Source organism: Macrobrachium nipponense, chromosome 44 (assembly GCF_015104395.2).
Source record: "Macrobrachium nipponense isolate FS-2020 chromosome 44, ASM1510439v2, whole genome shotgun sequence".
NCBI classification, from domain to species: domain Eukaryota; kingdom Metazoa; phylum Arthropoda; class Malacostraca; order Decapoda; family Palaemonidae; genus Macrobrachium; species Macrobrachium nipponense.
The window spans coordinates 28405922-28432767 of record NC_087221.1 but is presented as its reverse complement, the minus strand read 5'-3'; the positions used below and the strand labels follow the sequence as shown (position 1 = coordinate 28432767).

Below are 26846 nucleotides of genomic sequence, written 5' to 3'. Positions count from 1 at the left end.
TTCCAGTTCAAAAGAATCTGACTTACCCTTAACTGAAGGTGATAATGATTCCAGTTCCCATAAGTTATAGTTATATGGCTTGCAATGTCTTAAAGTAGAGTTGCTATGAACTCCAATAAATAGATGCTAGTTGCCATATGCTTCTGTTCATATGCAATTCAGTTTGCTAAGAATTCAGCTTCTGCGAATTCCAGTTAGTTTGAAATTTATCGTACGATTGTCCAGGCTGTATGGATTCCAGGCTCTTTAAGTTTCAAGTTTCCAGTAACAATATATTTATATATATCGATTCTTGCAGCAAAACTTCCAATGTATTTTAGCTTCCACAAATTCCAGTTTGTATGAATGTCTGTTGCCATAGAACCAAAGATGATATGTACCATAAATACCCTGATATTTTATTTAATGGGGATTCTATATTAATAAAGTTCAGTTACATAGATTCTAATTTCCTTACCCTTAATTGTTGTGTTCTTATAAACCCTAGTTGCCATACGATTTATTCTAAAAATTCTAGTGTAATGGGCTTCAGAACTTCCTATCACAATTGTCCTAAATTCCAGCTTTAGCTGATTCCAGTTTCCATTCGTTTCAGTATACATAAGTTCCCACAAGGAGATGCCAAGAAGAGCTTTCCTTCCCATCAATAGGGTAACCTTAAGGTCGTGTGCCAATTAAAGCATTTTGATGGGTTACTGGTCCAAGTTTGCTGTCAGTTTAAAGTGTTGTCAGTCAGAGTTTGTCGTTTCCATAGGATCTACGGATGTTGGGAAGTTACGGGAAGTTCGCGGTTGAAGTATTCCTGTCAGTTGGGATTTAGCACGTTCCTTTGATATAGTTTCCTATGAAGGACTCGTTGAAATTCAACGAGATAGCAGAAGACAGGAAGGAGAAGGATGTGGGTCAGGCCGTATCTGGAGTGTCGTATCAAATCTATTTTAAAAGTTCTTACATTCCTGATCTCATATTAAAACAAGTAAAATATGCACCTAAGTTTCTTCGGCGCAATCGAGTTTTCTGAATTGAGTTTATTGCAATATGAGCGGTGGCCAATGAACCTTTCAGCAACGGCCCGATGGTATGGCCTGTTCTTTAGCGTTGCCTTTGCACGATCATGGCTAACTTGAACCTTAAATAAAATGAAAACTACTGAGGATAGAGGGCTGCAATTTAATATGTTTGATGGTTGAAGTGTGGATGATCAACATAGCAATTTGCAGCCCTCTAGCCTCAGTAGGTTTTAAGATCTAAGGGCGGACAGAATAAGTGAGGACGGACAGACAAAGCCATCTCAATAGTTTTCTTTTACAGAAACTTAAAAGAACGGTGTAACTGTAGAGTGGCCAAATTCTCACCTAGATTTTAATGTTTATTGATATCTTGAAAAATTGATGCTATAATGCTGGGAACAACTGGGAAAGGTGAACATTTAATAAAACCCTCAAAATTAGGGAAGATTATGTTGCATAAGTGTAAGTAAATATAAAAAATAATATATTTTAAATTAGGTTTAAAGAATACTCCATGACAATATTCATTTTTCACTTTTTAACTTGATCTACTCAGTGTTACTTTTGCATGAAATTGGACTCAGAAGAACGATGTGAATAATATATGTATATGAATAATATATTTCCATCAAGAAACCTCCCCGAAAGATAAGCAGAGAAAAAAAATATCGTACTCAAAAAACCCAACGTTCTCGAGTTCCTACTCATGAGCATTATTTTTCATATTCTTTCATCTAATCTCTTTACGGCTTCTTATGAAAGAAGTGAACCTTATTTTTTGGCTAACATATGATAAATTCCTCGCATCCTCTCCGGGAGGCCATTCCAGCGTCTTGCAAAACATTATGGACGGCGTTTCCATGGGCTGGAAGAACTAGTCTTTTTCCTTTTATTATCAGGAAAACTTTTTTCTTGCATTTCCTAAACGTCTAGAAGCTACAAATCCAAGGTGACGAATTTGGCAAGTGTAATGCTTCCGAGAATACTAACTCTCTCTCTCTCTCTCTCTCTCTCTCTCTCTCTCTCTCTCTCTCTCTCTCTCTCTCTCGTTGCCCCACGATTGTCTTACTTTTGCCTACTTACGAAGTATTTCTGTACATTTTTTCATTGGTTTGTTGAATGTTTTGTTTTCATTTGCGTGTTTTTTTTATCTGTTCTGATTTCTGGAATTTGCTTTGGTTGTCACGAATCTCTTGGGTTTGTTTCTTTTCAATGTTTATATTTTACAGCAACAACAACAACAGCACCAATAATAATAATAATAATAATAATAATAATAATAATAATAATAATAATAATAATAATAATAATAATAATAATAATAATTTGAATCACGTATTTGTCTTCAAATGTTGCTGCTTCATTCATTACCTTTATCTTTTTTTTTTCTGTCAGTTCTCTCTACCTTTCCACTACACAGATTAGCTTCCCATCTGTATAATTAACATCCCAAGGATATTCTGGTCTCCTTTACCTTTACGAATAAATCTGCATTTTTTATTCTCAAGAGTATCCTCTGCGTTTGATTCTTTTCACTCCCATAATTTCGTATAGTTAAATTTTATTCGTGTCTATTCTTACCTTTGTATGTCTTCGTCTATTTTCTTTCTGCTGCAATACCATTAGACAAATAGAACCTTAAGTGTTTCTTTCATAGTCTCAGAATAGACCACAAGAGTAAACTCTTCTTGGAACATCATCTCATTATCTAGGCGATGGTGTACAGTCTGCCTCTGTATTCACTCTCCTCTGTGTCTATCTCCTTTAATTCTGAGTACAAGATTATTCTCTCTCTCTCTCTCTCTCTCTCTCTCTCTCTCTCTCTCTCTCTCTCTGTGGTAGCAAAGGAAACATAGTGTATTGTAATGGAAATGTGATGAATAATTAACATATTTTGATACTTTTATTAATGTAACTAATTTTGTATTCCTTCTTTTTCATATTTATCTTTTTTAAGCGTTTGTCTGTTCCTATTCACATTTTATCTTTTTTCACATACCTCATTATTCTTCTCTATAAGGAACAGACTTGTGTTTTTCGTGCTTTGTGTTCTTATTGACAGAGGGTGTACATAAGATCTAAAAAACAAACAAACAAACACACACACACACACACACACACACACACACACACACATATATATATATATATATATATATATATATATATATATATATATATATATATATATATATATATATATATATATACATACACACACAGATATATATGTGTGTGTGTGTGTATATATATATATATATATATATATATATATATATATATATATACATATATATATATATATATATATATATATATATATATATATATATATATATATATATATATATATATATAAAAGGTTCAGAGAAGGATCAGCATTTCACATATGAACTGAGAATGAATGTCTTTAACACAAACTCTACATACATACATGCATACATAGATACATATGCGTGCGCACACACACACACACACACACACACACACCAGCCAGAATGCAGGATTGAGATCCTACGACATTATAACTGTAAAATGAGGAAAATCCAAAGAACGTCCCATTATAGGAAGGCAAATATTGTGTTGGTGGGAATAAAAAAAGAAAAATGACCATTTCAAAAAATATACTTTGCAATTATTGCTATTATGCAGTGTTGTGCGATTCCCGAATTGGGTCACGTCTGAGTTGCATTAAAGAGAGCATATTCGTCCTTAAGACAATATTACCTTAGTCCCATATTCTCTTTGCATAGGCAGAAGGTAATATATTCATGGCAGTTCAGTATGTTTGTTTTGGTTTAATCATAGTTGCCGACCCATACAGGAGGGTCGCGGGTCAATAGGATGTTGTCATGTTTACCATGTCGTATAATGCGTCATTGTCGGTTATAATGATTATGCTGCTAGGTGTTACGATAGTACTTACTGAATACCCCTTTTTTCATGGGTATTTTCTAGCCACTGTCGATAGATTTCCGACTCGCAAAAGTATTTGCATCTTGAAATCCAAGTACAGAGATTCAGTAGTACAACCGTTATTAAGTCTGTGGGACTATTTAGCAATGGTTCCATAACTTCTGCCTCGAAGATTTTAATATCCTAAATTCCAAATAAATTACTCAGTAAGTCGAAAATGATCAGATGTATTGGTTTCTTTGGCGGAAAAACCTTTTAAATCTGAGTTATTGAATCTTGAAATTCAGGTGTGAGGCCAGGACTACTTTACTCTGCTTCTCAGTGACCCTCTGTATCGTTACTGTGATAGCATTTGTAGGCGAAAATGTGCATCAAATTAAATTCATTAATTTCAATTAGTATAGTAAAGAATCTAATAACACTAAATAAAATTCATCTACAATAATGGTTGGGTCACTTCAACAGGAATTCAGTATTAACATAAAAACTTGAATTATGTCTCTGCACCTATTTCAACCCAAACAGAATGCCAGTTTGGTAATCTAGGTGTAAGTCTAAAGGTATCATTATCATAGCTTGGCAACCTACAAGTCAACAGTATATCACATACCTAATCATGCCTAATGGTAGTTTCCAATAATGAAATTGTCTAACTTGTTGGTCACAAATATAGTCATCTATGATAATACCGGAGATTGTGGTAGGATATGTTGAGGATCACTGTAGCTAGAACTTATATATTAGTAGAAACACATTCAGAATCTATGTCAACTCGAGTTTAGTGGATTGTCATATTACAAAAAGTTGTAACACATGAAAAAATTATTTTAGTAAACCTTTTTTGGCCCTTTAAAAGGGTAGACTTTTCCTCCTGTTGTCAGCGAATCTTCAGTGTCTTCTCTTGACCTTAACTGACGCTGGAGCCCTCCAGAGTAGATCAGCTACAGATTGCAGGATAGGAATCGAACTGCTGTCCTTGCAAGTACAGATCCTTTGCTATTTCACGGAGCTATGGCACTTATAAGTGCAAGTGTGTTTGTTTGTCCCCAAACTCATTCACTTATGCAAGTGATACATCTGTATCCATACCCGCACACAGACGTGAAAGTGTATGTACATGTGCATAGATGAATATGTATTTTGCACCCACAAGTGAGCATGCTATTCTATATACACACGTATGAAGGAATACCTATATTACACGTACGATGAACATGAACATACTGTATTACCGTATATACATTTGCACGAATTAGTACCCATTTGACATTTAAATGTGAATATGAACATACTTTTGTGTATGCAATTACGTGACACATACACGCGAACATGAACATACTGCTACATATATACTTCCGTGAATGAATACGTATTGTATACTTCACGTGAACATGAACAACTATTGTATATACACTTGCATGAATTAATATCTATTTTACACTTACACGTGAATATAAACATGCTATTCTATGTACACGTGTCTGATTGAATACCAATTTTGCACCTACACGTGAAGACGAGTATCATATATATACATGTGCTTGAACGAACATATGCACCTAAACTGAAACACGGGTATATTATTGTACCTGCAAAGGTAGCCAGTTTCCCTGTTCTTGAAGAGTAAACTGGCAATCCACACAGCTTTCCCAGTCCAATCAATTGCTTTCTGTTTCTTTCCAACGCTGCAATTCTTCCGTCTTCATTCACACCAGGGACTCGGCTCTCTCTCTCTCTCTCTCTCTCTCTCTCTCTCTCTCTCTCTCTCTCTCTCTCTCTCTCTCTCTCTCTCTCATTGTAGCTTTGTAAGTTTTATCTTTTTCTCTCCATCCATCGAGTAATGGTGTATTTCATTGCTTTCTCTTCTCCGTAGAAATAATAGTCTCTCTCTCTCTCTCTCTCTCTCTCTCTCTCTCTCTCTCTCTCTCTCTGGTTGTACTTATACATATAAAAAAGAGAGTAATAGTAGTGCAGAAGATAAGAGGCAATTTGAAAAGCTATTAGATATGCTACTAGAATACAACATTCAACAAATAAATCACCTGCCAACAAGAAAGGAAAATACTTTAGACCTAGTATTTGTGAACGAGATGAATTATGTTAAAGAAATAATAGTTTATAATGCGAATATTTCAGACCATAATGTCAAGAAATTTTAACAGTTCAATTCCAAGCAAGTGCAAAATAGAGATAAGCAAGAAATGAAAAAGTGGGAAGGATATGGAAAATACAACTTCTACAGTAAAAAATATAAAATGGTCAGAAATTAATGAAGAATTAAACAAAGATTGGGATAACATTTTCGTAAGTGATGACATAAGGGTAAATACGGAGATATTATATAAAATATTGGAGAAAATAGTGGAAAAATATATACCGAAGAAGAAAAGTAAACATCATTCATGCATACCAAGAGACAGAAGGATCTTGTTCCAGAAAATCAGAAAGTGGAAAAAAGGTCTTGCAAAAGAAAAAAAATGCATGGAAAGTTATAGAACTAAAAAGTAAGAGAGAATGCAGAACAAAAGATTATACAATCAAAAGAAATGAAAAACGGGACTTGGAAGAAAAACCCTATTAAATATCAAGCAAAACCCCAAGCTATTATACTCATATGCGAAGAAGATGAATAAAAGAAGAATAGAAATAGGCCCTCTGAGAATTGAAGGGAGATTAACGAATGAAAAAAAGGAAATTTGCAACATACTGGCAGAACGTATAAGAGAGAATTCACCCCTAGAATAGATAATGAAGATAATGATATAGAAGTAAGGGATGAAAATAGTGAATATTTAGCTGACATAGATATTAACTGGAAGATGATATTGTGCAGGCTATTAATGAAATTAAAAATGGAGCTGCTGCAGGGCCTGAGTGGAATTCCTGCTATTTTGTTAAAGAAAGTAGTTCATTCTATCGCAAAGCCACTTGCAATATTATTAAGACAAAGTGTAGATACAGGCAAGATTTATGATGAGCACAAATTAGCATATATTACCCCTACTTTCAAAAGTGGATCAAGACTAGAGGCAAGTAATTATAGGCCTGTGAGTCTAACATCACATATTATGAAAGTGTATGAAAGGGTAATGAAGAAAAATATTATGAAACATTTAATAAAAAATAATTTGTTTAATAAAGGACAACATGGTTTCGTACCCGGAAAAAGTACACAAACCCAACTGTTAGTCCACCGTGAGAACATATTCAAAAATATGAAAAGCGGAAATGAAACAGATGTGGTTTATTTAGACTTTGCAAAAGCTTTTGATAAAGTAGACCATAATATATTAGCGAAGAAAATTAGAAAACACAATATCGTGGATAAAGTAGGAAGATGGTTAAAAGAATTTTTACACAACAGAAAACAGATAGTTATTGCAAACGACGAGAAATCGGATGAAGTCAAGGTAATATCCGGTCCGTGCCGCAAGGTACGGTGTTAGCTGCAATACTGTTTGTTATTATGATTTGAAGACATAGACAATAATGTGAAGGATTCGGTAGTGAGTAGTTTCGCAGATGACACAAGAATAAGTAGAGAAATTACTTGTGATGAAGATAGGAACGCTCTACAAAGAGACCTTAACAAAGTATATGATTGGGCAGAGGTAAATAGGATGGTATTTAACTCTGATAAATTTGAATCAATAAATTATGGAGACAGAGAAAGAAAGCTATATCGCAAATAAAGGGACCTAATAATGAGACCGAATCACAAATAAGGAAGCAGTTAAAGACCTTGGTGTGATGATGAATAGGAACATGTTATGCAATGATCAAATAGCAACTCTGTTGGCAAAATGTAAAGCAAAAATGGGAATGTTGTTACGGCACTTCAAAAACAAGAAAAAGCTGAACACATGATTATGCTTTTATAAAACATATGTTCGTAGTCCACTTGATATTGCAATATGATATGGTACCCACACTATCAAAAGGATATTGCACAAATAGAGAGTGTACAAAGGTCCTTTACAGCTAGAATAGAAGAAGTTAAGGACCTAGACTACTGGGAAAGACTACAATTCTTAAAATTATATAGTCTAGAAAGGAGAAGAGAAACGCTACATGATAATTCAGGCATGGAAACAGATAGAAGGAATAGCAGAAAATATCATGGAACTAAAAATATCAGAAAGAGCAAGCAGAGTAGATTAATAGTGCCCAAAACTATACCAGGAAAAATAAGGAAAGCACACAGGACATTAATCCACTACGCACCAGCATCGATAATGCAGCGTCTATTCAATGCGTTGCCAGCTCATCTGAGGAATATATCAGGAGTGAGCGTAGATGTGTTTAAGAATAAGCTCGACAAATATCTAAACTGCATCCCAGACCATCCAAGATTGGAAAGATGCAAAATATACCGGAAGATGTACTAGCAACTCTCTGGTAGACATTAGAGGTGCCTCACACTGAGGGACCTGGGGCAACCCGAACAAGATGTAAGGTCTGTAAGGTAAGGTCTCTCTCTCTCTCTCTCGTATTCCATTTGCTACCAAACAATTTTGTTTTATTGGTTAGAGGGGTTTTGATGCTTATTGCAGTTTTTCCTCTCTCTCTCTCTCTCTCTCTCTCTCTCTCTCTCTCTCTCTCTCTTGAAGATACAGTAACTCAGCTTGTACATCCGCATTCCTATTTTCTAGAGTGCAACTATCCCAAAAAAAAGTGTTCATGCGCTGTGTGCAAGATCTAAAGGGAATTGAACTTTTAAATCTCAGATTTATTCGTATTTTAAGAGACTCAGAAATGGCTATAAAAAGCTGTGAATGGCTCTCCGAAAAGATGACGTTATTCCCCGCAGCTGGTGCATTATATTTCCATTTTCAAAAGTGATTTTCAACAGCCATACTTGACGTTGGGCAGGAGATAGTGAGCAAAACCGTTAGATATTTAATAATGAAAATTTACCTCAATATTTTGAAGGCTACATCCAATTGTCTGACTCGTCTTTTATATATTAGTTGAATGTAAACTTTATATAAGTAAAATTCTTCTTTATCGACTCAACCTTTTATATTTTAACTAAAAGTAAAGTTTATATCAATAAAAGTTTTCTATATCGACTCAGTGATTGAAATATATCTATAAAACGTCATAAATCTCATTTGGATAAAAAGTGTCTCATTTTGTCACATACGTAAATTTACCAGATATATATATATTATATATATATATATATATATAATATATATATATATATATATATATATATATATAATATATATAATATATATATATATATGTATAATATATATATATATATATATATATATATATATATATAATATATATCTATCTGGTAAATTACGTATGTGGCAAATAAGACACTTTTTTCCAAATGAGATTCATGACAATTTTATAGATATATTTCAATAGATATATTAATTCTTTATGTACTTCAATGTCCGAAGTATTTGCGACGCAAGATTATACTCAGTTATTTATTTACTTATCACCTGCATTTCGAAATGTTTTAAGAAGCCGTTTTTATTACTAATGTATTCCGTTGCTATTCATCGCCCGTAGTCAATATTTATATTAATAGTTCAAAATTGATTTGTGTATCTACTTTATAGGGGATTTCTTTATGTAGCTATTTTTATTTTCAATATATTAATGCCTGCCATTCAGTATTAATTTTTTTCAAGGATTCGTAAACTTAGTTCGTTTAGCGTTAGGAGTTTTAAAGGAAATTATAATTTGAGATTTACTAAAATATTGAAGATTGAGGGAGTTTTACAACTTTGTTAGCTACTAACCAAGATACTTAGCTACTTACTTATTTTCTTTAAAGAAGAAATCCTCCCGGCCAGCCCTATGAGAGTTAGAAATGTTAATTCCGTCAGTGGCCTGGTAAAACCTTGTAATAATAATAATAATAATAATAATAATAATAATAATAATAATAATAATTAGAACTAAATAGTAATTACTACCAGTAATACAGTTACTACTGCTACTATACTACTAATACTGCGGTTAATAAAGATGAAAACATTTGCCTTACTATAAAAAATCCATATACAAAAATTGTCTTCTCTCGTCAAAGATTACATACAGCAATTTTATTAGTAAAGCAATTTTATATTAATAGTTGGCCTGCCCACGCATGATGAGAATGAAATCATGTGGGAAGCCGGAATCATAGTTTCTCATTCTAAAACTCATTATTTACACAGGAAAACATATTTCAGGGTTTCTTTGGTAATATCTTCAAGCATTTATGCTTTGAAAGGTTCTTCGGTATTTTCATATAAAGTGTCAGTTGGAGTTAGTAAGAATAATTGTTTCCAGGTCAGTCCCCCAAGAATAGCTCGCACCTTTTATAGAAATGAAAAATGTCTGCACACTTCACAGGCAAAAGTCCATTTTCTTTTTTTCTAAAATACTTGCGCAGAATTTCCATGAAGAAATCCTTCAGTATTTGCATTAGAAAAAAATATATCTCTCAGGCAAAAATCTTCAGTGTGTATCACAAACGCCTTGCATCATGGTAGTGAAATATATTACGTAGGTTTTTACATTTTTCAAGCTAAATATTTCCTGCTCTCTTCCAACAGGAATTCTTTTAAATCTAATTTGGGCGTAACTCTAAGAATACTGAGATTAAAAAAAGAATTATACATTCTTATTGAACCATTTAATCAACAGTAGCATCAGTGGTCGTCTAAAAGGTTATGTACAAAATATTGTTTTTTTTTTAAACAATGGTCTTGTTATGTGTAATTTGAGCGAAATGTATTGTATACTGTATACCCATATATATATATGTATATATCCATATATATATATATATATATATATATATAATATATCTACAATATAGTATATATATATATTATAATATATTATAATTATGTCTATATGTATTATTTATGATAGATATATATATATATATATATATATATATATATATAATATATATATAATTTACATATATATATAATGTATATATATATATATATATATATATATATATATATATATATATTTTTTTTTTTTTTTTTTTCATTTTAACAGAGTTAACAGTCACAGGCCACTGACTTTAGAGAAACTATATTTTATCACATAAATAACTTATTTAAACGACCACTGAGGGCGTAGGTTTCACATAACCAATTAGAGTCAGGTTGACTTCACGATTTAAGCAAGATACAGAAAGACCCTCCTGAAATTGAATAGAAATTTGTATGCGTTCTTCCTGAAAAAGGGGAGGCTGATTATAGGCAACATATGGAAAGGTTTTAGAATGAAAAGGCCCCAAATTAAACTGCTGTTTGTTCTTCAGCTGACAGAAACCTTGACGGAGAAGGCCCTGACCTTAATTTTACTTTAATATATTTGGTTATTTTTCGTATTCAACTATACTCTGCTGTTTTTTTTCCATCTGTCCACCCGCCTGTGGTGTTTGCGTATGGTAACACTGCGTCCCGGGCTTTAGATAGTTACGCTATGTGTAAGTTTTAAGTAAATAAAAGGATATCTGGGTGTATATTTGCAACTGAAAAGTGTTTTAATAATTTACTGTATGCGAATTACACCGTTAATATTCGAAATAGGATATTATTATAATTGTTGAATATAAGCTGAATGTAACTAACTATAGCCCGGAACGCAGTGTTACCATACGCAAACACCACAGGCGGGTGGACAGATGGAAAAAAAACGAGTATAGTTGTACCGATGTTGTATTTTTTCTTAGTGTTACTGGTTAACTTTGTATTTAACATGTAGAATTTATCTTGGGGCAATCTCTCTCTCTCTCTCTCTCTCTCTCTCTTTCCCTCTCTCTTTGGTTATTTTTGCAATTAATGTGCCTTTGTTAAATAATATTTATATTGGGATGTAGTTCCCGAGTCTCTCTCTTTTACACACACACGCAACACACACACACACACACACACACACATAAAGAGCATGCACGCACGTGTATTTATCCTACTGGCATGTAATTAATCTTTTAAATTGAAAAGTACCCAATATCACTTCTAAGAAATTGACCTCTGTAAAAAAAAAAAATATAATAATTATTGATCTGATAAATAACCTATGATTTACACACATTATTAAATCAGGTGCCTATTTTTCAGGATTTGTTCAGATTTTCATTAATTATTTTCAAATTAAAATAGTCTCATCGTCTTTTATTATGTGTATATATATACATACAATACATATATATATATATATATATATATATGTATATATATGTATATATATGTATATATATACTATATATATATATATATATATATATATATATATATATATATATATATAAATCTAGTCAGGAATTATTTTCAATGTTGACATTTTCTTTTAAAATACGCGTTTAAGACATTATTCCTGATTTAAAGTATTACCACTTGTTTAAAGTTTTTACACGACCTATTATCAGTTTAATTTAAAAGCGCTATCGCGTGCTTCACGTCCTCATGCTTTCTGTTTTCAAATTAAAGCTGAAATAAGTCGCGAATTCCTCGCCCTGAAATGTAAATTCCCTCTCTAAAACAACCGTCTTATTTTTCCAGCCACATTTTTCCTGGCACTGTTTTCCTTTGCCATTTGAGGAATTCCTCTTTGGAAGTTCCTCCTCCTCCTCTTGTTCCTCCTTCCTCCTCACTTGCTTCCTCCCTCCTCTTCCTACTAACACTCTCTTCCTTACTTCCTCTTCTTCTTCTCTTGTCTAAATTCTACTCTGTTAGGTTCGTTCTAGGCCGCTTTGATTCTTTCCGCCAACTTTTGTTGTAATTTGCGGAGGCAAACTTTTGCAATTTGAAGAGAAAAACCATAAACTTCTCCTAAATCTGCATCTGTCTGCGGGCTGTCTATCCGTCCGTTGCCCTCAGGTTCCTGTCCGCATGTTTTCGGGATTCTGTTTGGCTGTTAACGGTGTCTGTCTGTCTGTCTCCTGCGGTTCATTTATTGTTTTGTTTGTCTGTCATGATGGTAATCATGTATTTGTTTTTACGTTTATTAATTTGTCTTTTTTTATCGGCTTATTTAGTTAGTTTTGCCTATTTTAATTTTATTTAACCGGGAATATTAAAGTGAGACTAAAAATGGAAATTATGGACAGCTTTCAATTCGGGACAATTGTACACACACAAGCATACACACTCACCCACCCACACGTACATAAGTATGTGTGTGTATATATACATATACGTATGTATGTGCGTGTGGATGGGTAGGTGTGACGCTTATTTTTGAAAACTCTTTTTCGCAAAAATACAAAGAAAATGAAGATAATGGTGATTAGCCAATCTCATTTTACATCCGTTGAATCAAAATCAATGCAAGACTACACCAGTAATTTGACAAGAGCCTTCACACCCCATCCCAGTGCTGAAAATTAAATCACGCCAACTAGCACATATATATATATATGACCCCTTTCGTGACTCAGAATGCAACAGATTTTCAACGAAATCTTCTGAAATATTTTTCAACACGATAATAAAGAGATTAGCCATGTTTTACGACGTTACTTTCGGAAATTACATTGAAATTGCAAGTTTTTTTTTTTATTGCGACTCACGAGATGCAGAGATTGAATTGGAGGACAGTATTGTATTTTTACTCTTACATAAAAAGCAGGTCCACATATTCACACAACAACATACACAGACTGGTTTCATGCTCTGGTATCAGTTTTTCGGAATATGAAGTTTAATTGAATTTTTTGAAATGCGGAATATTTATTTATTTATTTATTTATTTATTTATTTATTTATTTAATCATTTATTTATTATCATATAATCAGTAGTTGCGCGTCTTCCAAGAAATGTACATGACAAATGTTGAATTATGGCAAAATTTCAGAGTATGAAATTTACTAAAATGTATGAAATACGGATTTTATATAGGATATATATATATATATATATATATATATATATATATATATATATATATATGTATATATATATATATATATATATATATATATATATATATAATTTAATTAATTAATTAATTAATATTTATTTATTGATTTATTATCATATAATCAGTAGTTATGCGTCTTCCAAAATATGTACATGAGAAATGTTGAATTATGGCAAAATTTTCAGAATATGAAATTTAACTAAAATGTATGAAATACGGATTATATATTTATTAATTAGTTATTTATTCATTCATTTATTATCATATAATCAGTAATTGTGCGTCTTCCAAAAAAACTTTTAGAATATGAAATTTAACTAAAATGTATTTAATACGTATTATATTTTAATTTATTTATTTATCCGTTTATTTATTATCATATAAAGTCAGTAATTGTGCGTCAAAATGTTGGCTGTGGTTTTCACTTGCGGCACAAAACATAACATAACCGATGGCGACGAAAAATATGGAAATATAAAATGAAAGCGATTTTTCCTCGACGCCACTCCTCGTTCCACATCTAGGGATTATGCAGCATAAAATAAAGTCTCAGATGCATTAACGAGGATATTACACCGGGATACTTTGTAACTAAAGATTGCATTATGGCTGACATAATATAAAGTATGGGGGGAAAAAAGTACGGATAAATGTGTAGAATCGATGGAGCGAGGGACCATTAAAGAGAATATCTTGGAACCCCAAAGTCAGATTGATGAAAGATTGTGCCACAAATCTGCGGCATGGGCACGCCACATTTCGTTAGAATACAAACTCCAATGGGGGGACATTTATCATAGATTTAGGTGACTAATGACACCGTTAGCCGTTTCCGCAGGAAATGCTCAGTTGTGGAGCCTTTGAAAAAAAGTTTGATTTTTAAAATTTTTTACGTTATTCATGATAGATTCAGCTATATGGTCGCGCGTATTTTTCGCATTTCCCATGGGGTTTTTGTGATGATATTTACGACGGTCTTGGTATCTTCCTTTCTGTCGTTCACACACACACACACACACACACACACACACATATATATATATATATATATTATATATATATATATATTACAGAAAAGAGTGAGAGAGAGAGAGAAAGGGAGTGTGTGTTGTGGGGGGGGGGGGGGGGGGGGACTGACTGACCGAAAGTGTAGGTTCTAAGTAAAGACGGTTACGAATGAAATAGATAATTAAAAAAAAATATTAAAGCACTTATAAAACAAGAGTTCTCATTTCAGCTTCAAGGTTAATTCTTTATTCAACAACTGATAAAAGCACCTGTATGAATCATAGAAGTTCCCAGATATATATTTTAGAATATTCAGTAGCATGCAAATATTGATCAGGTGATATACGTACTCTATCACATGATCATTTGCACCTTCATTAATGTTTGAACCGTAATTTCAGCAAATGCATGAAATGGCAAGAGAAATATATTAAATATTCCTCTCCTAATGATGTACCTCGTGATAACACCACCCGCATTAGGCAAATAATCCAAAATACATATATAATTAACTTATATATATATATTCTTATATATATATATATATATATATATATTATGTTTATATATATGATATATATATTGATATATATATATATATAATATATATTCATGTGAAACTAGAAGAAACTCGAATTCCCTGATCCATTAGGCATCGGGAATTAAATTACTCCGGTTCTGGGTCCAAATCAGGCTTGATTAACGTGCACTGAATTTGAGAGGTAAATGAGTTATCTCAGTACCAGTCCCCGGAAAAAAAAAATTAATTGCGTTTTGATCGCACTCGGAGCTGTTTTTCGAAAGGTTCGATGACTGCTACATTACACATTTTTTTTGTATTGGTTTATTCATTCGAAGGGTATTAAAGCGTAACCCCAGTAGGTGTAAAGTTTCATGGTGGGAACGTAAATAAAACAGTTTGTTACAGTTTACTTGACGGGAAACTGATTCTTTTACTTTTAAGTATAAATATTTAATTCCTGGATATTAAGGTTCGCACGTTGCGAGCATTTATTTTTTAGGTGATAGCAGTCTGTATATTTCATGTTTGTATAAATGAATTTTTACACATGAGGAATAGAATATACAGATTTTGAAGCCATGATAACGTGTACATTTTGATGGAGAGTTTGCAACGGCATGTGTCTAAAACAATATAGATATGTATTTTTTGATAGTTGGCGGATATCAAATAAACAATATTGCATTATTAAGTGACAGTAACCTTTGATACTTCACTTCACACCTCTCGAATCAGAACAAAAGAATAAAAAAAATGGCATTCACGGAGAGGATAAATGTATTATAGAAACAAAACACTAAGATAATGGCTGTGGGAACTATGCGTTATTTGATATAATGGAATGAATATTGCAGAAGGACGATCAACATTAAGGCGTGAGGCGTGAAGAATATATATATATATATATATATATATATATATATATATATATATATATATATATATTTATATATATATATTATATATATATATATATATATATATATATATATATATATATATATATATATATATATATATATCGTTTACTCCCAATCAAACGTACAGTTATAAACCACTCAGGGACAAGTGCAAAAGTCAACCATTCAACCTGCAATTAATACCCTTATGCATGCTTGCCCAATATTCTGCTAAGTGCTTCTATTCCATCACGTGAAAGGAAAGGACACACCATTTCTTCTCCCCATTCAGCCGAGGGCAATTTTCTCCCTCCCACCACCTCCCCCTTTGAGTTAATCCCTCCAGAGAGAGAGAGAGAGAAAGAGAGAGAGAAAAAAAAAAACATTCCCCCTCGGAGTGTTATTGCCATATTCCTCCCCAAAAAGGGGACCCAAAAGGGAGCGAGGGGCGGAAGACGCGGCAAAAGGGACGCAGCCATGTGTCAGGTGCAATGATGTGCAGACAGCCGCCCGGTCCACTCCATAACTCCATAACTCCTTTTTTTTTCCGGGGCAGAAGTTTGTGCTACTAAATGGTTCCGCGAAGAGAAGATCGAGGAAAAAGAAGGAGAACGGGGGGAGCGCGAGGCAAAAAAGAGTAATTGGATAGAAGGAGGCTCTGTATCCTCTGTGATATGTAGAGTCGCCTTTTTTCCAACGGCGAGAGAGAGAGAGAGAGAGAGAGATAGAGAGAGAGAGAGAGAGGGCGATATTGATGGAAGGCCTTTCCCCTCCTTTCATATCCATTTGTATCGGGGGATTGCAGTATGCGCGTTTTTGCAAGTTGTCCTGTCGAATTGTCACGTATCAGAATGCATAGTCGTATGTATACAAATGTATATATAACTGGATCACGGAAATTTGGAACGTGATGAATACATATAAGTAAAGGGAAAGTCCAGGAAGGAAAGTGAAGCAGTGGCGTAACCGCTGTGAGGCCTTTCGACTCTTGTCCTGTAAAGGACGAGAGTCAAAAGGCTTCACAGCGGTTACTCCATTGTTTTACTTTCCTTCGTGGAGATATATATATATATATATATATATATATATATATATATATATATATATATATGTGTGTGTGTGTGTGTGTGTGTGTTTATATATGCAATTTTTTTATAATATTATGTGTATATATGCAGATATGTTTATATATAGGTACATATAAGAAATTTACAAAATATATATATGTATATTATATATAATATATCTATATATATATATATATATAAGTATAAATTTAAACACATATGTATAATATATATATATATATATATATATATATATATATATATATATATATATATATATATATAAATCTCACTCATTCAATATCTGTAAATGCATCTACAAAAAGGCCTGTGTCACATCATTTTTGCGGGGGCTGGATGTACCTCCGTAAAGAAGACTTGACTTGCAGCCGATCGTCAGACTGATAATCTCGCCACCAGATGGCGGCCAGAGGGTATCGGGTTATAAGGGCAGAAGGGTAGAAGGGGTGGTCGCGCGTTTGGCACGAGCCATAATATAATCAACGACAAAATAAGTATTTGTATGCTATGTAATTACCGCCAACCATAATTAGATTCCCCGAGACCACATTCTGGTGTTATTAGATCTGGATTCCTCTCTCTCTCTCTCTCTCTCTCTCTCTCTCTCTCTCTCTCATCTTCTTCGTCTCTCCAAACCATTTGTGTATCCTTGACATAACGTTTTCCAGGATTCGTTTCAAGTCTCCCCCCTGCCATTCGAACTGTCACAGACGTTGATAATTATTCCTGGAATATTTCCTCTCTCTCTCTCTCTCTCTCTCTCTCTCTCTCTCTCCATGACTCAGTGGTTGGCATCCTAATATACAGATAAACCTGGGATCGATCCGGGTTCGTTAGGAACAATCTTATGCCAGTTTGATGTTTATCTGTTGTGCGTTTTGTGATCTGAGGAAATTAATTAGGGATCATGTAGTAAGTTAAATGTGGTGGGTCAAAGCCAGTGAGAAGAAGGACTTATAGGGCTTGCAGCCATATTCCTATAAAACTTGCTGAGAAACCAATATTGACAAACTCTCTCTCTCTCTCTCTCCTCTCTCTCTCTCTCTCTCTCTCTCTCTCTGTGGGATATATATTATCGCAATAAATAATTCTTATTTGTCAGTCTGCAGAATTTATTAGCATGAGTTGATGGGAACTTTTTAGTATTTCCATTTCTGCGCATTTTTAAAAATTCCCAGTAGGGCATCACAGCGAATTCCTTAGAATTTTTTTTTTTATCTTTTTTTTTTTAGAAAGAGAAAAGCTCATAGTTATTTCTGGTCACTGAGGAAATGATCACGTAGTTGATTCTATTAATTTAGTTAACACTCACAAATGTATTTCCTCATTTACTAAATACTTTTATAGGTGTTCCTTCCAGTCCTTGAACTAACATCTATTGCACAACTTGTCATGACATCTGGTTTCCGTTCCCATATGCTAACTGTTTATATCACTTCCGGGTACAAGTGATCACGCGACGTTTCAGAATAATTTGGTTTGTTTCTATTGTGAAACTTTTTCTGTTCACTCCTACAATTTTCCATAATATAGTTTCAGTATCAACGTTTTTTCTCTATTGCTTTATAGCTGCTTGTGATAGAATTATTCTGCGTTTCTCTCAATCAGACTTTTCTGTTTGTTGTATATTTATCGTTTCGTGTTACCCTATTACATACTTCAGAATCGCTTTATCTCTATTCTCTTTGAGTTTCATCTTTTATTTTATTTATTGTCAATTTATGTAAGGGCTTAATACCCCTTTTTATTTACTCAGATTATTATTTTGTGTGATGTTTTATGTCAAGATTAACTTTTTCTTAGGATTACACAAAATATTATGTCAATCTTTGTCTCTACATATACTCTTTTTATACATATAATTACTAGTAAGTCGACTGTATATTCTTACATTTTTTTTCTCTTTTTTTGTTTCATTGTCAGTTGGTTAATTTGATCTTACACTTTCTGTAATGTTCTCTCTCTCTCTCTCTCTCTCTCTCTCTCTCTCTCTGTGTGTGTGCTCTTAGCATATCGATCCAGCAGGCAACACCATCTTTCTTTTTTCTTTCTCGTTTCTTTCATATGCCTCCCCCACACCACACCCCCCACACCACCCCCCACAGCACACACACACACACACACACAAACACACACACACACACACACACACACACACTTCTCCGGTAGTCTTTTCATCTTGGCACTGGTTTGTTACCCTCTCACTTCATTATGTTTGTCTCTTGTTCATGTTTATCCGTTATTAAAGTCTTTTTTTTTTTTATTCATCTCATCTTACAAGATATTTATTTCCTGTTGCGTCCTCTCTTTTACTATGCTTTTCCTGACATGCTATTAAGGTAATCACTTCGTGTAATTTCTTAAGTTATGCTCTTGTGTTGTACCTGTCTTATGGTTTTGATTTTTCATATATCTTGTTTTCTGCCATGATCATCGCGTTTGGTTCATATACCTTGTAACATTGACGTATTAATTGTTTGTCGTTTGGTTAGTTCCCCTCTTTTGAATCTTAATTTTGTCATTTATTAATGTTTAGCGTTTTTTTTATTTCCATGATACTATGTTTATTTGATGACAAATTAATTTCGTATGACGATTTCGAATGACGTTCTACTTTTATAATTTACTGTTTAATTTTGCGTCCATGTCTTGCTATATTTATGACATTTTATGTCCATTCCTCGTAATATACATCCCTTAATAATACTCTTATTTTGTCAGTTTCATTTACCTTATTATTTCCTCAGCTTATCCATCGCATTTATTCTTGCTAACAGCAGTTCTGTTATGTAATTATTATCAGTGTTGCTGTTTTAAGGCTCCCAGCCTTATTATTTTTTCATTATTCTTTATATTCATTGCATTGTTTTCTTTCCATAAGGTTTTGCATGTGCCCAGGGACATAGTGTCGTAATTTTGTACTTCCAACACAAATTAATACTGGATAATGAAAAAAATCATATTATATTCACTTATTTTTGAAGAAAGTTAGAAAAAAAGGCTTAATCATTTCTACTGTAAGTTAGAAAAAAAGGCTTAATCATTTCTACTGTTCACTTTACCTCTAATTCAAACTGAAATTCTCCCTCGTTTCCTCTCGAGAAACTGGTCTCTATGTTCACAATTCTCTATCCCCACGGTCAAACATACGTTTTCCTCCCTTTCATTTCCCTCTTTTCATCCACTCTTTAGTCATTCCTTCTGTGACGCAGTCCTCTGTTTGTTTTCTTTGTCAACCCCCTAATTTATTTTGACCCCAGGGTAGACTCGTCCTTTCCCCGCAGGTACGACTAACTCCCTCCTGGGGTTAGACTCTCGCCTCGGCTGGTTTGGTAAGATTAGTTTCATCGGCTAGTTAGACTGGTATCTCTTCCATTGGATAGGTCAAGATTGGAGTCGTCTCATTAGGTTAGACTAGCTTCCCTGTTTGGTTAGACTTGTCCCCTTCCATAGAGTAGGAAAAGCCTTGCCTTATCCTCTAAGGTTGGACTAGCTACTCTGTGAGGTCGGACTAGCTTCTTAAGTCTAGTTAGGGTAGCAGGTTAGACTAACTCTCTTCCTTCACCAGGTTAGACTAGCTCTCTCCTTCGTGTGAGACTAGTCCCTCCACCTCCCTCATCGATTGAGGCAGAACTACTCTTATCCTGTCGAGTTGGACTAACCACCTCCTTCGGATTAGTCTACAGACTTCCCTCCCTCCCTCCCTCCCTCCCGCAAAATATTCCAGCACCCATGGTGGGTAGAGGGAGACTATAGCCCTGTCCCAGGAGTCGGTGACCTGAAAAGAACACTAATGACTTTCTTTTGCCGGGCAACAATGGCCTTTGCTTTCCGAGAAAAAGTAACAAAGACGCTCCATGAGCGAATGCAGAGCGCAGCGAGATTTCTGGGGACGGGCGTAGGATCAGGCGTAATCCCGGTAATTACTAGGAGAGGAAGACAAGAGCTCTTCAGGAATCTGCCCCTAATCGACGTTCGCTATTTATCGAGTGATTTGTTACCGCAAGCTCTTCCTCCATCGGTTACCATTCGTGCATTATTAATGGTTTTACATCCGTATCATAATTTGCAATGTTCAAGGCGTTTAGGCATTCATATTTAACCAAGACTTACTGACCTGTATCTAGTTGAGCAAATTTTAGCAAAACAGAATGCCTGCGCTAAGACTAAGGGCCCGTGCTGGCATAAGGCCGCAATGGACTAGATTGAAGTAAAAAGAGTCTAAATCGTTTGTATGGCTTGTCAAGATCGTTCTTTTTACTAAGGGTCCATTGTTAAAAGAATGTAAAAAAAAGTATAAATCTCTCTCTCTCTCTCTCTCTCTCTCTCTCTCTCTCTCTCTCTCTCTCTCTCTCTCTCTCTGTGGGATATGTATTATCGCAACCGTCATCAATAACAATTCTACTTTTTCTGGCCCCACCGGTAGTCTTGAGCTTCAGGTAACGCGGTTTAATTAGAGAAACAAAACACCTGTCAGTCACCCGGGGTAAAATCTAATTATGCTAACGAGGAAATTCAATTACGTACGATAGTCAAGAAGATGATTATGTCAGTCAGGGTTATTTGTCGTTGCTCTTCTGATTCGAACCGGATACAATTTGGTCATTTGCATAATTTCAACGGAATCCTGTATGATAATCAAGAAATGGAAAGGTTGGAGCTTCTAATGGAGTGTCATCGTCGTGTCGCGCGCATTATTATTAAGTAGATGCTCCAGACCAGCCATCCTCAACCGGGGTTCCTAAGGTTCCGTGAGAATTCATGTTTTATTTAATTATCTGTTATCTATAAGTATATATTTTTCTTCGTTAAACATGGCGTGAGAAATCGTAGTCCTATAATTAATTTATCGTAGCATATCGTGAGAGATTCTTTTCCTGTTTTACTAAAGGTAATTATTACAAATGCTTATATATATACACACACACACACATATATATATATATATATATATATATATATATATATATATGTGTGTGTGTGTGTGTGTGTGCGTGTGTGTGTGTGTGTGTGTGTGTATTTCTAACTCAATTCAGGATCTGTGTTCCACACGTGATTATGTATTGATTATTTCTAATATATACATATTATATATATTATATATATTATATATATATACTATTTATATATATATGTATATATATATATATATATATATATATATATATATATATATATGTATATATATACATACACACACACACACACACACACACACACACACACATATATATATATATATATATATATATATATATATATATATATATATATATATATATATATATATATATATATATATACATATATGGATTCCTTGGGATGAGAAAAATTGTCGCAGGGGTTCCTCAAAGTGCCAAAGGTTGGGAACCACAGCTTAGACTGTCGAGTCTGAATCTTTTAACTGTTTTAGTGCTGGGAGAATGTTCTTCTTAATTTTCCATATACTTCAGTTTAGTCTTATTATTATGTTACCTCCATTGCTCCGTTTCCACAGACACCTTTTCTTAAGAGGCAATTATGAACCTTTTTTTTTTTTTTTTTTACTTCCCTTTTTTTTGCTTGGATAGTATCATCCGCACATGCATTTACATTTAATACATTCACGTTTACAGCTCACTTACAGGTTTAAAAAAATAATAAGGTAAAAATTCGTTTTACGTGGCAGCTTCAATGGTCAAGAAATGGTTAGGCTTTCTTCCTCTTGAATCATTTGTCATTTTACTGAATTTCAATTTTTGGTTGCCTATTAGTGTATGATTATATTGTGCAAATTTGGTAAACACCAACCTATTCTCCCCCCGAAATAGATGGCCCCTCCTCCATCTACAAATAATATAAGTCGCATACATGTCGAGGCCATGTTCAAATTTCACGAGCATAAATTCCTAACTAAACATGGCAGTTAATTCTTATTCACGAGAGATATGAGATCGTTTATCATATTCAGGGAATTAATGCCAGTATATTATAGGTAACCTATATGAAGTTATCTTCCAACTGATCGGAAGGAGCCATGAAAACATGGCGTTCATTTCAAGAGATACGGTCTCCCGATTGAAAATTCCTCGGTCTTAATTAAACTGGACATCCAGTGACATGACGTCACTCGATTGTCGTGTCTGGTGCCAATCACCTCTTCATTAATTATGGGAGTGATTCAATTAACCAGACCTTATCTGCATACTCAGGATTTTAAAAGTACTACGTGTTATGTAATTTTGGGATGCTTTGCGGGTGATAGTTTTTCACGGAGCCCATTGAGAGAGAGAGAGAGAGAGAGAGAGAGAGAGAGAGAGAGAGAGATGCTATCAAATGAACACAGTGAGAAAGAGAGAAAGAACTGCAATCAAATGACACACACACACACACACACTCAGAGCTACAATCAAAATAACACATTGAGAAAGAGAGAGAGAGAGTGGGGGGGGAGGAGAGAGAGAGCCTGTAATCAAATGAACACAGAGGAGAGAAGAGATGAGTGGAGACGATGAGAGAGAGAGAGAGAGACGGAGAGGGGAGAAGAGTTGCAATCAAATGAACAGAGAGAAGAGAGAGAGAGAGACAAGAACACTTGAAGTAGAACAGAGAGAAGATGGTAGAGAGAGAGAGAGAGAGAGAGAGAGAGAGTTGCAATCAAATGAACACACTCACAAACACACAGATGCAACCTTATACTGCCACTGTTTTCTAATGATTTGTTTATCAAAAATACCATAGTAAAAGGGAGAGGCTTCACCGCTGAAATTGTAAAAGGAACTATGACTTTTTTCGTTCCTTTTGGACAGTGAAACATTTGGAAATATGAATGTTATTAAGCGATTTTATTCAGCCATGATATGATTTTATTGATAAAAGTATACTCAGTAAATCGCTGCAAGAGTAATGCAAAAATGCAAAGTTTTTCATTTAATTTGGTATGGTATTTTGGTTAATTAAAACGTAGAGATACTTATGCAAAGGGGAAAGTTCAACAATAAAAAAATCTAAAAAACATAAAGGCATTCAGAGCATAATAGCTTTCAAGCCAGCAAAGCGAAAAGTAAAATAAGTGATTGGTATGGCATAAAAGGTAGATACTTACACAAGGGAAAGTTAAAAAAAAAAGAACAAAAAACCTTAATCAAAACATTAATGTATTCGGAGCATAATATATTTCAAGCCAGCTAAGCGAAAAATAAAATGAAGTAATGTAGTACGGCATAAAAGTAGATGCTTGCACAAGGGGAAAGTTTGACAAAAATAAAAAAAATAAAAAGCATAAATGTATTCGAGGAAAAAAAAAAACATAAATGTATTCGGAGCATAACAGCTTCCAAGCCAGGTAAGGAAAAAATGAAAAACAAGAAGGGAGAATTAACCGCATAACATACGTAATGCGAACCTCCCCTAGTGCGTAAAGTAAGGTAGGTGGCATTACCGTGAAGTTAATTATCCTCCCCTGACTCCGTGTAACTTCACTTTCGCCCGGATGACATAAGCAGTTTGGTCTTACCTAGTGGCGGGAGAGTCACTCCACTTTCATTTAACTTTCATTTAAATGGTGAAGAGAAAGTCCACTTTTTTTTTTTGCGGTATGGCAAAAGGGTTATCGTATCAGGCGATAGATAATAAAGGCTCTAGTGATTTAGTAATATTGTGAATTGTGTATGTCGATTATTTCGTGGAAATATGGTATGATTTCCTTACAATGTTTTCTAATCAATTAATTTAATGTTATTTGCTGAATTCTTATTCCGTTCTTCTACCATTTCATAATGAGAGAGGTCTTGTATTTGGCATAATAACCTGAATTAATAAATGCAAATGTTCTTTTGTTTTTTAATGTTACAAATATCTGACCTTTATCATTTATTTTCTTAATTTAACCACTTTCATTTTTGTGTTCGTCCTGTTTAGTGCTTATGATTTCATTTGTATTTTTCTTATATTTATGTATTTATTTATTTATCTATTTATTTGCAGTTAAATGGAATGGTACTTAAGCATTCCAACTCATTTGGCTTTCGAATTCGAGACATCTTCCTGGCGAGTAGAGACTCCTAACCACTGTTCTACGAAGTTTATACACACACACACACAAACACACACACACACATATATATATATATATATATATATATATATATATATATATATATATATATATATATATATATATAATATATGTGTGTGTGTATATATGTGTATGTGATGTCAGGATGAGCGCATGTGTGCGCGTTACATCTATTGCTGCGGAAAAACAGTATCAACTCTTTGTGCTATCTTTTCATGTATACAAGAGCAATTGTGTTAGCTGGGCATGCAGGGGACGCTACTCACGAAAATGAAAATCCCAGATATTTCGCGAACGCGTCCGTGATACGAACCGGAACTCTCTCTCTCTCTCAAAAAAAAAAAAAATAAAATAAAAAAGCAGAAAAAGAAAAAAAAGGTAAGACACATCTCAGACCTGGCAGGAAGTTGACATTCCCGGAAAAAAAGTGTTGGCAGAAAGAAAATCCGTGAAATATGTAAACAACTAAGGAGAGGTCTGCGGTGCTAGAGATACGACTGGGTCAGTGAGACTGTTGAATGGAAAACATTTTCAGACAAGGGGGAGAAAATCTATTGTGTGTTTGTTTCTATATTTCTGTGTTTGCTGTTGCTGATGTTGTTGGGATGTTTTGTTGTCTCTCAGAAACACCTCGGCGGGTTGAGTAAAGACGATGGGTATTCTAAAAGGGATTTTCTCTTGTAGATAGGAAGGGTTGAAGGGCTGTATAGAGCGTTCTATTTAAAGCCAAGGGATATATAGTCTAGGAGTTTCTCGTGTGAAGTATTAGGCGACTGGAAGATTTATGGCGTAAGACTTATATATTTTTTCCTTCATACATACGCGTGCATTGAAATATACATCCACGTAAAAATGGCGGCAATGCGCGAACAAATCACTAATTAGTTGCACGACTAGGGAAACCTCATGAGTTGCGAACTTATCGTGTAATGAAAGTTTATTAGAGATGAGAGCTATGTGGACGCGGAAACTGGGGATGCTAATTACGAAACAAATTATTACTGGATGCAGTCAGACCGTTAAATGACCAAAATGACACTAATTTATTTCACCACATCACTGAGTCTCTGATCTCATTGTGACCCTTTGCATTGCCTCTCGTACTAGGCCCTTCCATAACTAGATTAACATGGCAGTGTTGCAGAAAACGAGGACCTGGATCATCCCATAACTAACCAGGTGGTCTGCCTAACTTATTCCTATCTTCCTGATTTCTCTCTCTCTCTCTCTCTCTCTCTCTCTCTCTCTCTCTCTCTATCATGCCTCCCTTACTTTCTGCTTTTCTAAAAATGAGAAAGTTAATGCAGAAATGTGGACCAAACCAGAACTGTCTGGTGTAAGTGTCACTGTTTTTATCACGGATAATGATTAAAAAGAGAGAGAGAGAGAGAGAGAGAGAGAGAGAGAGAGAGAAAAAGAAACTACGAAAGAAAATCAATTGTTTA

General features: G+C 34.2%; 1 protein-coding gene across 2 annotated transcripts in view; it reads right to left on the bottom strand.

Annotated features, from left to right (window-relative positions):
• LOC135204132 (uncharacterized) overlaps positions 1-26846 on the bottom strand; it is a 151116-nt gene that overhangs the window by 51173 nt on the left and 73097 nt on the right. The window contains exon 2 of one of the 2 annotated variants that reach the window (XM_064234135.1): positions 9715-9750. The exons of the other annotated variant lie outside the window; for it this stretch is intronic. Within the exon in view, the coding sequence (XP_064090205.1) occupies positions 9715-9750 (36 nt within the window). The remainder of the gene's footprint in view (positions 1-9714; positions 9751-26846) is intronic. 2 annotated transcript variants of the gene reach the window in all.